The 12,222-nt window shown below is 46.5% G+C and overlaps 1 protein-coding gene across 1 annotated transcript; it reads left to right on the plus strand.

The window, feature by feature from the left end:
- The first annotated feature begins 34 nt into the window (after positions 1-34).
- On the plus strand, positions 35-9,920 carry trim8b (tripartite motif containing 8b). The gene is made up of 5 exons (XM_070990288.1): positions 35-2,622; positions 6,989-7,084; positions 7,176-7,441; positions 7,553-7,668; positions 7,758-9,920. Exons 1-5 carry the CDS (start codon positions 2,017-2,019, stop codon positions 8,456-8,458), a joined length of 1,785 nt encoding a protein of 594 aa, XP_070846389.1. The 5' UTR covers positions 35-2,016; the 3' UTR covers positions 8,459-9,920.
- Positions 9,921-12,222: the final 2,302 nt, after the last annotated feature.

Below are 12,222 nucleotides of genomic sequence, written 5' to 3' on the forward strand. Positions count from 1 at the left end.
GCGATGTTCCGCTGGCTTCCTTGACGCTGCTTTGGAGACTAGTCCAGCTCGCCTGCATTCCTGCTCTCTCTAAAGCTGACCGACAGAGACAGAGAAAGAAAGGGGGGAGAAAACACCAATTATTATACACAACCGTCTTGGATTTTTATGAACCACGAAGCGGACTCACACCGGACACAGCGACCAGATAAGTCCACGAAAAAATAACCACGTCGAGCCTGCTCCGTTTGGACCTACAATCCCGACAAAAAAGCGTGTTTTTCCTTTCTAAAGACGGGACTTTGATGTTTCTGTGTAGGTCAGCCACCGAAAAGCAGCTTTGGTGAAATAACCTCTCCACGGCGGATATCTCCTTTTTTTAAAATGAGGATTTGCAAGATGGCTGATGACAGCTACCCCTAACAAGGACAGAAAAGCGACGTCCCCTTTAAGATTAGCAGGGTATATTTTTGTATTTCTATCAGTCAAACATATAAATATGGCTGCTCTTTAAAGATAATGACCACAGCTCGCACCAGCAGCCTCCGTCCTCGTCGGAAAATAGGGCCAATCTAGTGTTGATCTGTACCTGTGCTATGGTGGAAAATGGTGAGGTGACGTCTGAGGTAATTTACACGATTTTAATCGAGATAAGGAAGTAGAAAAATATGTTGTTGGCTAAAGGCTGAGGCGATCATAGGCGAATAAGGTGGAGACCAGAGGAAAAAGAGGCCGGAGCTGGACAGAAATAATAATAACAATAATAACAATAATAATAATCTTTAGGTAGGGAGATATTTGATAGATGTGTCGGAGGGGGGAAAGCAAAAGGCTCCGCAGCAGCAGCCAACATTCCTGCGGATCCTGAAACCCTTTGTTTTGTGCGCAGGAGCTGGACTCGACTATTAAAACCATTAACTATGCAGTAAACAGGCTCGAAATGATGGCCCGGCTGTGATTTTCTGTCTAATGAGATTATAAGGCCTTTGTTGTCGACAGAAACCTGGCAGGAACGCCGAGGCCTTGTGTGCAGATATGCGAGCTGTGCCACATAGCAGGCGGTTATTCATCAAATAGAAATGTCGCTTTTATGTCCAAGCGGAGGGCTGGTGGTACCTGTGCTGCTCGTCTGAGGTGGAAAACAGCGTTTCTCGTCCTGTGCCGAGCCGTCGCTGGTTGTACGTGTGATTAAATTGCAGGTGGAGGCTCCTCGGATGCTTATTTATGATTCAGCGGACAAAAGCATTGCGCTGCGTTGGGATTGCTGAGGGGATCGAGCGTCCTTGACGTCCTGATAAAAACAGATTCAGGTTTAAAAAGCTGTGTGTGTGTGCGTGTGTGTGTGTGTGAATGGTAATCAGGGTGTGGACCGGAGCGGTCCTTTCTCACGGCTTTCATGCTTGGTTTGTCGGTATGAATTGGTCCACAGTCGATCATAATCCGAGGCTGAAGTGAAGGAAGCTCTGAAGGTAAGGGCCCGATCGGCAGCAGAGAGGGATCAAGTGTCTTTTCATGCGCTATACAGAGATCGATTCACCTCATGGTCGTATCAGTGATTGTGTAGACGTTCAGTTCTCCGTGCCTTGTTTGCATTTCATGGTTTACCTGTAACTGGCAGGCTTTTTAGCTTCCTGTAGGCCTATAAACACACAGAAGCTGTAAAGGCAGGCCCTGTGTGTGCGTGTGAGAGAGAGAGTGATCTAGAGGAAGGAAAGCACCGTTTACTGTAATCTGCATAACGTCAGCCCCTGCTGTGTGTGTTGAAATCACCAAGGTGTTGTCATCCTCGCCTGAAGCCTTCTCTGGTCAATTTTCTGGAATTTGCCTTCATGCTGCAGCAATAAGCAATACTCGAGGTCTGTCAGGGAGGCTCGTCCGATGTGGTCCCGAGGGTTGAAATACACGGGCTGATCTTCTCTCCGCGGCCTGTTTTCTAATCTTTTTTTCTCAAGACTTGTTTTGAGAGTGTCAGGTTTCTTTGCGAGGACGGACAGACAGAGGCCTAGAGGTCTGGTGGAAGTGGAGGACGGTTAGTGTATGCCTGCCCGCAGCATGATGGCCTCTGACATGGCTGAGACGTGGAGGAACTGTTTTGAGGAGGAGCTCATCTGCCCCATCTGCCTGCACGTGTTCTCAGATCCCATCCAGCTGCCCTGCAAGCACAACTTCTGCCGGGGCTGCATCAGCGAGGCCTGGGCCAAAGACTCCTCGCTGGCCCGCTGCCCCGAGTGCAATCATGCTTACACGCAGAAGCCCAGCCTGGAGAAGAACCACAAACTGTCCAACATAGTCGAGAAGTACAACGCCCTGAGCGTGGAGAAAGCCACCACGCCGGCGCTGCAGTGCATCCTGTGCCGCCGAGGCCCACCGCTCCCTGCAGTGAAGGTCTGCTTGCGCTGCAACGCCCCGTGCTGCCAGTCCCACGTCCAGACGCACCTGCAGCAGCCGTGCTCAGCCCTCGGGCACCTGTTGGTGGAGGCCGAGGCGGTGAAGGCGTGGACCTGCCTGCAGCACGACGAGTACAGGCTGTATCACTGCGAGGCCGAGCAGACGGCCGTGTGTCAGTACTGCTGCTTCGCCCGCTGCCACCCCAGCCACGGCCACGCCGTCACTGACGTGGAGCTGCGCCGCAACGACATCAGAGTAAGGAGAGTTTTATGTTGTACACATAAACATGCATACTTGTTTATTCACTTATTTCTGCTCAGGGTCGTAGTCACACAAACAACAGCCTGCAGTTTGACTTTAGATCAACAGAAGATGAATCTGTAAGGAATACGATAACTGATCGAGTGCTTCAGTCATTTTCTAAGCTGAAATGGGAAAAATTCACTGGTTCCAGCTTCTCAAATGTGAATAATATAATCTGTGATATTAAAGTGAATCTTTGGGTTTTGGGCTGCGTCAGCTCTGATGGACGGGAAGGTTATTGGCAGATTAATACATAATGAAAGTAGTCGTTAGATGTGGCCCTGCTTGCAAGGATTTGTCAATTCATCAGTGATCAATACGCGTTGGCTAAGTGCCCATCAAGTACCAGAGTGCAGCTTTGTGCATTCATAACAGCATCACAGTGAGGTCATTTTTTCATTTTTTACTTTGTAGTTGTCAAGCAAACATCAGCAGAACAAAGGGCATATTTTAATGTCTTTCCTGCCATATGAAAGAGCCTTAGAGAGACTTTAGGGGACAAAGCTGTGGTGATCTGCTCTCAGTCCTTTATGTATTTACAGGATCAGTAACTCAATCGAAAACAGAATTTCCCATTTTCAGAAACAATTGCATTTTGAGTGTGTTTTTTTTTTTTTTAGCATCTGTGCGAGAGTCCTGTGCATTTTCATTTGTGATCCACTCCAGCCTCCATTCTCATCTGTTGGAATGACAAACAATGCAGTCGAGGGTGGAACAATGAGGGGCCCTCAGAGGGCCTTATCTCCCCAGCACAGGTGCATCCTAGCTCAGGGATCGCCAGTTGTGAGCGGGGGTGGGAGTGGAGACAAGGGGAAGGGGGATTAAAGTGATTTGTCACTTGATTCTGCGGTCTACTTGGGGTTTTTTATTAACCTCTTCCCTTCCTGGGGTCTGTCCTTGGTTTGAGAGGAGGCCGGATTGGTTTTCCTCCCACTTTTCTTTCAGTTTCAAAGGGGAGTGTGACGGGGCAGTTCAGTCAGAAGGAGAACCATGAAGGCTGACTGACTCATGCAGTTCACCCTACACCCTGTTAGGTGTCAACTGTGTCATGCTTGGGTGTATTTCCTGTGGCCAATGCTATGACTCAGCTTTATGTATAGTTAATCGGTCGCCTGGGGCGCAGGAAGGGCCGCTGGGTGGGGCCTGGGCTGAATTTAAAAGCTCTACTACCAAAATCCTTCATGTTTAAAGGTTTTCCTGCATTATCTGTCATCAGGCTGAGCGATAGAGCCTGATTAATGTTGGTTTTCACCTCTCAATGTTTATCTTCACCTCAAATACCAGACAAGAAGATTCCTATTTTTCTTTGGCAGTAGTGTCTTAAAAATACAAACGATACCATCAAATAATTTTTTGATTAAGTAATTTAACACCTTTCTGACACACAGCCTAGCATGCTAAGCAAACCTAAGCTAACCGGTAGGCATTGTTGTTTCAGACACATGCTCATTACACAAAGCAGGCCGAAACACAGAGGAAAACGTTCTGCGAAATATTCATTTATGTGCGGTCAAGGCTTTAGAAACCGTATCATCATTACAGGGAAGGGGTGCATGCTAACATGCTCACAACCACAACCAAAAACTGGGGATTTAGTTTTGCAGGTATTGAGTCGTAAACCAACGACGGGCTGCAACTAACGAGTGTTTTAATCATCAGTTAATCTGATTGCAATAAATCTTTTTTTTTTCTGTACAATTGTGAAAAATGCTGATATCATTTCCCACAGTCCCGTGGTGATGTCTTCATGTCATATCTTTTGCACCATCAAGTCCAAAACCAGAAAGAAAATCAGTTTACTCTGATGAAAGACAAAGAAAACCATCAAATCAGACATTAGAGAAGCTGGAATTGATGAACGAATGATGATTAAAATAGTAGCTGATTAATTTTGTGTCAATCAATATAGCGACTAATCAGCTCTAATCAAAAGTGTTTGTGTTTTGTTATGTCAGCCTCAGAATCTGTTGGACTGCAATGACACTGTTTCTAAATTACCTCAAACTGTATAATTTACATTTATTTGTAGCAATTTCTTGATAAATGTTGACCAAAATATCTGCAGATTCTGATAAATCCACTGGAGCTGGGCTATTGTTTGGGCCCTCTTCTACTAAATAAATCATCGCAGACACGAGGTGCCACCTCTTCTAAATCATTTCCACAATAAAACTGCATTTTTTTAGATATCAGAAAAATAATCTCGATTGATTTTAGCTCTGTCGACCCTAATCCATAATCTTTGTTTTCAATATTTTATCCTCATGCTCGTGATTACAAATACATCCTCCATGTTCAGTGCAATCAAGGAATGCAGAGTAGACCCCCCCTCTCTCCGCATGCACACACCACCCACGGTGAACCCACCCCCCAACCTCACTCCCACCATCCACCAGCCACTCCAGGCGAGGGCCGACCTTCCCCCTGGCTCTGCTCTCCTGCTCTGGTGGCTCTGATGGAGAAGTCGCTGTGGTGAAATGACAGCTAAAGAGCACCCTCCCCTCTTTATACTTCATACCCACCGCCACCCACCCCCTCCGTCCCTCCCTTCCCCAAAGGTATCCCATACATTTAGTTGCCACCCCCCTCTGGGAAGCTTCGGCTCCTTCGACCCTGTTTTTCCCTTGGCTTCTGCTCGGAGCCTAACTCAATCAATCAGCACAACCAGGTCACAGTCCTGGATCCAACATGCCAACTGTGTGTGTGTGTGTGTGTGTGTGTGTGTGTGTGTGTGTGTGTGTGTGTGTGTGTGTGTGTGTGTGTGTGTGTGTGTGTGTGTGTGTGTGTGTGTGTGTGTGTGTGTGTGTGTGTGTGTGTGTGTGTGTGTGTGTGAGACAGAGAGAGAGATATCTAGGGCAGTGGTTTCCAACCATGTGCCACAGAGACCCACGAGCGTGCAGGTTTTCATTCCAGGCTCGACAGCAGCTGATCACTAATGATAAAATCAGCTGCTGTTTGGTCAGAATGAATGGATAGTGATGATGATGATGGTGAACAGACCTTCAGCATGTGCAAAACAACAGATTATTGATTTGTGGGATTAATTACATGATGCAGGCCCCCCCCCCCACGTTTTCAACCGCTTCGATGCAGAAAATGAACTGAAAATAAATGAGCTGATGTTCTCCAGCGTCTGAAATGTGATGATTTGCTGCTTTTGTTTGTCTGTGATAGTCAACAAAACATCTTTTGGTTTTGACTGTTAATTGGTCAAAACAGGAATTTTTGAAGATTTCATCATTTCATCTTCTGGGAAATTAAGAGGGCCTTTTTCCCCATTTTTGACATTTTAAAGACTAAACTCATCGATGAATTGACAGGTTAATGGGCAGATTAATCAATAATGAAGATAATCATTTGCTGCAGGCTCACAGCCCCACTGACAAAATACTGTTTTTTTCCTGCTATTCTTTTGTGCTAATTAGCAAATGCTAACACATCATGCTAAGATGATGAATGTGGTAAACGTTACACCTGCTTAGCATGCGCACATTAGCATTGTCATTGTGAGCATGCGGACGTTAGCATGTAGCTCAGAGTGCTGCTGTGAGGACGCCTGACTGCAGGCTCTTCGTCTGGTTTGCTTGAATCTGGGTCATATTGGCATCACCACAGTGTTTTGCTCTGTGCCATCTTATCAGCGAGCTTCTCATTCATTAAATGTTGATTGAGGATTATTCATATCTCACATTAAATATTAATAACATGAAGGATTAGCAAATCTGTGTCAATGACATTCCTACTGTGAGACTTCACAATGCAGGGAGCAACATAAAGGAGCGCTGAGCTCATATGGAGCCTTTAATTCTGTTTATTATTTACTCTGACTGCAAGCTCAGCCGAATGGGCATCTGAGTCTGGCCCGAGCGTGCGTCTGCTGTTGTTTACGTGCAATCGTCATCCTAGAAATAACAAGTGTTGTTGCCACAACATCGGCGTAGCTGACAGGGCAGCCTCTGCTGTGTGAATACATCTTTTAAAGAGTAAGCACGCAGAGGTGCACTGAGGGGGGAGTAGGAGGAGGAGAGCCGCTGGAGCTTTTTCAGCCTCCCTATGCCCGTTTATTTATCTCTGCTCGCTGCCCCCAGCCCCCCCCAGCGTTTGTCCTCTGTCACTAATGCAAACGCAAAATAGCTGTTGGTTGCTATGACAGCGCACCCTCCCTCCTCCCCCACAGGGATTGTGTGTTAGATGGAGACTAAATTAGCCGGCTCCCGGATTCTAATATCTCAGGCGTGGGCGGGATGGGGGGGGGTGCTAGTGGCTAGCTGAGGTCAAAACTTCCTGAAGCTTAAGACTTTTCTTTCTCTCCTCACAGCAAAGCCTGTTGAGGCAGCAGGAGCGCGTGGAGGAGCGAGTGCAGGAGATCGAGGAGCAGCTCTGCAAGCTCGACTCTGACAAGTGTGTGGTGGAGGTACGTTCTCACACTCTGCTCGACGGGGCGCGAACGCAGCTACGCACATATTCAGAGCCTCTGCACAGTGTCCATGTTTGTGTCTCCGCAGGACAGGGTGTGTGAGCTGAAAGAGGAGGTGCGTCTGCAGTACCAGCGCATGCACCAGCTCCTGGAGGAGGATCTCGGCCGGACGCTGGAGGCTCTGGACCGGGCTCAGGCTCGCTTCTGCCAGGAGAACGCCGCCCAGGTTTTGGCTCTGGGAGAGCAGCGCCACGAGGCCCAGAAGCTGCTGAGCTCCATCCACACGGCCTTCAGTAAGGCGGAGGAGCTGAGCTTCATGAAAAACACCAAGCCTGTGAAAATCCTCACTGACAGGTGAGAGCACTTTTCAAATGAATGCTTTACTTTTTAGCCCGTGGCTCTGTAACACTTCTCCAAGCTGACGTCTTATCTTGAACCGTGCGTGTCTCTTGGCACTTGTTGCAGGTCTCAGGCATGTGTGGGCAGCACTCTCCCTCCTTATAAAGTGGGGAATCTAAACTCTAAACTGTTCCTCTCTGAAATCTCAAAAAGAGAGAAGAGCTTGAAGAGAACGCTGGAAGGTAAGATCTCACGCACGTCATTTACCAGGTGTGTTTTTTTAATTACCACGTCTGTCGTCTTATTCCCCACCTTCTCTCCTCTCGCTCAGCTCCCCTCACCCCTCCCTCGACCTTCCTGCAGTCTGTTCCTGCGTATCCCAGCGGCCAGAGCTCCGGCTCTGGAGCAGAGAAACGGAAACATTCCACTGCCTTCCCAGAGGGAAACGGGAACGTCGGGAAAAACGCCGCTCCGGGTTTCAAGGACTCCTCCTCTTCTTCCTCATCTTCCTCTTCATCGTTAGCCAAGCAGCCCTACCTGGGCTCCGGCTCCGCCTCCGGAGAAGGCCAGTCCACCAATCAGCAGCCTCTCGGCCCCTGCGGCCCGCCTCACATCAGCGAGAGCGGCGGGACAGGAAGCGGAAGCGGCTCTCTGACCAACCACCATTCAGGCTCCGTGTTCGGCTCCTCGCACTTTCCTCCCGGAGGCAGCAGCTCCTCGCACTCCTCCCAGCAGGCCGTGCTGCCTCAGTACGGAGGCCGGAAGATCCTGGTGTGTACGATGGATAACTGCTACTGCTCCGGAGTGCCCTCGGTGTCGGGCCACCGCAGCCATCCCCCGTACCCGCGCTCTGGCTCGTTCCCCTGGGTCAGCGCCCAGGACTACCCCCCTCCTCCCGGCCTGGCCTCTGGAGGTCCGTCCATGCAGGGCTTGGCAGTGAGGGACTGGATAGACGCCTCACAGACACACAGACATGCAGATTTTTATGGGCTATATGGGCAGCCCTCGACAAAGCACTATGTCACCAGTTAACAGAGTAGACACACACACACACACACACACACACACACACACTTGGATATAGAGACAGGCACCAAAACAGCACACCTTTACTGATTTTATTAACCGGAAAAACACAATGCAGTTATATTACACACACATTCAGATGTTAAAATTTAAGTCCACACACATACACACACACACACACACACACACACAGATGTAGACACATTCGGGGGCAGGGTTGATCTCTTTGTGTTTTTATTTTCTCCTTTTCGTTCCTTTCCGTCGGTGTTTCATGTACTGTATTATACGTAAAATGCATACAGCCGCTCACTCTGGCACAACTTAGCTCAGCATTTTACACGTAAACACGCAGCAGGAGAGGCCCGAGGAGGGTGTGACGCGCATCTTTTAATTTATAGGGCAGGAGACGGATTGATAGAAAATGAACTTTAATTAGGAAATCTTCTCACGGCTTCTCGCTGACGCTAAAGGGAAACGAGAGAATACCGAGCAGTGTTGACCTTTCCAGTTAGCGCCTCACGTTTCTCTGATATAATCACCCCTCCAGCTGTACTGAGGTCAGTTGCCTTATGTTATTAGCGTCACATTTTTCTCTGCCCAGCTCATTTTGTTTGATAGATCCTTTAAAGAGGGGCCGCGGTCCCTTCGTGTCTCTTGATTTTTATCGTCATGGCACTTCTTCCTTTCTTTGCCGAGTTCAGGGATGGATCGTACAGCTTGAACACAAAACGCTCTTCCATGGAACACCCACAATGCACTTGTGGACGCCTTGTTATGCCTGGACAGCAGATGCTCACCCACAGAGGGACACTAGAGCTTCGTCTGAAGGGCCGGTCGACCCTGGAGTTTTGGGAATTTGGTCCGTATTCCTCGCACTCCCTTCCTGCTACCAGACTTCCCACAGGACAGAAAAGCTTCTTCTGACAAAGACTGTTTCCATTTAGTAATTACTATGACTTTGTGTTATTTGGTACATCTGTAGGTTTCATGCTTGTCTAGAGAGACTCATTGATTTGAGAGAAACAGGCAAGACTGGACAGACCAAACCAATCAAGCATCTGGAGGATCTGATGATGCTGTAATTGTACTTCCTGCAGGGCAAAGATGTCACTTCCTCTCAATAAGCACACAAGCTCTTGGCTTCCTGTTTGCAGCTGAAAGCATGCAAGGAAGAGTTTTTTAAAGCACTCAAAAGAAGAACAATGGGGGGAAAATGTATGCAGTTTTAAAACGAGTGTATGAAAGAAAAGAAGGGTGGAAGAATTTTTTTCATGAACTTTTTCTAAAAGACTGGACTGTGAGATGTAAGCAACTGTCATCGTCCTGAAGAGGAGCCGTTACAGCAGTCAACTGAAAGAGAAAAAAAACAACATAAAAGTATCTTTTTTTGTAAATATTTTGTGAAATGGAAAAATTACAGACGTGATTTGGAGAAGGGTTCCAAATAAACGAACAAATTTAAACCGGCCTCTGCTGTCAACTCTGTATGTGCAAACTCACCTTCATTAAAAAGATCAGGGTGGTCATAAAAGACCGAAACCATCACTGCATTAGTACTTTAATACTTCCTGTCCACGGCCAAGCCCATTGGTTCCAGCTGAAGATGTGCTGTGAGTTTGTGACAGTGAAGCGACGTGACGCCCAGCGCAGCAGCAGTTTGTAGCCACGTTAGCAGCCAGTCTCCAGACGTGTGTGCGCGCCTGTTTGAGTGTTTTACCGTGACAGAAAACGGGGATAAAAAGGAAATTTTAGTCTCAAAAATTTGACTTGTGATCCCTTGACTTTTATGTTCTAAACTTGGTTTATGACCAAGGAGCTGCAAAATTAATTGATCAGCCACCAGAAACACTGCTGCACTGTGTTCTGGTGTGAAGACGCTGATGTTCTGCTGTCTTTCTTCATTATTTTTAGCACTGTGTTATCTCACTAACAGACTATAAATTGTCACATCGCTCTCACACACTGTTCAGAGTTTGTGAATAGTCCCTATTTATTTCCTACCCACATCGAGTGCAGGACAGTTTCACTAGTAACTCATCAGTTACAGTAATAATGAGTTTCAGATTTATAAATACATCAATATTGTAATTAATTACATTTTGGAAACTCAAACATGAATTCCTCTTTTGATGGACCAAAATCCATTATTAAATGTGAAACACCTTAAATTAAATTGATGGTGTTATGTTGTCAAAACATTGATGAATGCAGCATCACTGGGACTTTTATTTATCCGTATTGATTGATTTTGTTTGTTGCATTTGAACATGATGCATCACTTCTTGGAAAAGGGGTTTGTTGCATCACTCAGGGCTCCTTCTTTAATAACAATGAAAATAAATTACTCAAAAAAAAAACAACATACCCACAAGCATAAATGCATACATAAGTACATGCCTGCATATGAAGTGAGAAAGAAGGAAAAAAGGGACAAGGAGCCTCATTTTCTGGAAGACAGGCCTGTTTTGTTTGATTGCGTACGCAAGAAGCAAGCTCATTAATCCAAACGTTCGAAGATGGACAACAAACCCTCTTCCAGTGTCGAGCAGTAAGACTTTGATGAGTCCTCAGACCGAGAATCCAAATCTCTGCTCGTGCAGCGATTTCCATGTGGACAGAGATGTGTCAATTATTCTTTTCCAAGTGAAATCTATACATTTTATATTAGGATATTAGGATTGAATTTATTGAGGTTTTCAGGGGTTACGCTCATTCTGCTGGATCATGTTTATGCTTTATAACAGGCCTTTTCCCCTTCCTGCCCTGTAATATCTGTCTGAATGTCATTTCAGTCTGACTCTGTGGGTCAGTGAGCTGCAGGCTTTGTTAACCTTAAGGCAAACTTGCACCACAGAAAGCATGCTGAATTAGCTACTAGCACTTCCTGTTAGCAGTGCGTCTGTGGCTGCAACAGACAACCATCACTGAAGGAAACTTGAAAGCATGATTTTTCTCAGGGACATTCTGGAGTCATAAAAAGTGTCTTTATGTTTTCTAATCAGATTTGACTGACTTAAAGAAGGAAAGCGAACTGGCGTGACGTCCTCCGTCCACGCGCCTCTGCAAAAAACCCCTGCTATGGCTGATGCTGCCAATTCTTCAGTGATACTTAAAGGAAGACACTGATGTGACTGAATCCTCGAGCAAATTACTATATTTGAACAAATGAGCTTGAGGGATTCCAAAATGTTCCTTAAGATTGTCAAAGGACACGAGGGTGTTAGCTCTATAAAGGTCTGGAATCCCGTCTGAGCCCGGAGTCTGAACCCAGGATCTGATCTACCTGGTGCAAATAACATGTTACCACAAATGGGAGAAAACTGTGATTCCCTCAACGTGTCTAGTGATTCACAACAAGCTGTAATTGTGGTTTTAAGAAATGGATTAGCTGCATTCTGCTTAAGCCTTCGAGTGAATCAGAGTAAAGATGATGTGTTTAACAAGAGCCAGTTCACTCAAAGTCCAGCTGAGGAACAGCGGAGCTCGATGGTGCTGAGGAATAAGTCACATCGAGCTTTAGCTTTGAAGGAAGTGCTTGATCCTTGACTCAATCAGTTGTTGGTTTTGGTCTTTTATCATTTAATATGTCTCACATTTGCACAAACAGAATCTCAGCATGTGCTCTGTGTTTTTTGTTCCAGTTCATACAGTCATCCCTGGAGTCATCTGCTCACTCTTCATATGACTTCAAGAACAAAACATCCTCCCACTTACACCCAAACATGGTTCAATCTCTGCTGTTTCCTCCTAAACATGCACATAATCTGCCT

The sequence above is a fragment of the Chaetodon trifascialis genome, chromosome 21 (assembly GCF_039877785.1).
Source record: "Chaetodon trifascialis isolate fChaTrf1 chromosome 21, fChaTrf1.hap1, whole genome shotgun sequence".
Classification (NCBI taxonomy): domain Eukaryota; kingdom Metazoa; phylum Chordata; class Actinopteri; order Chaetodontiformes; family Chaetodontidae; genus Chaetodon; species Chaetodon trifascialis.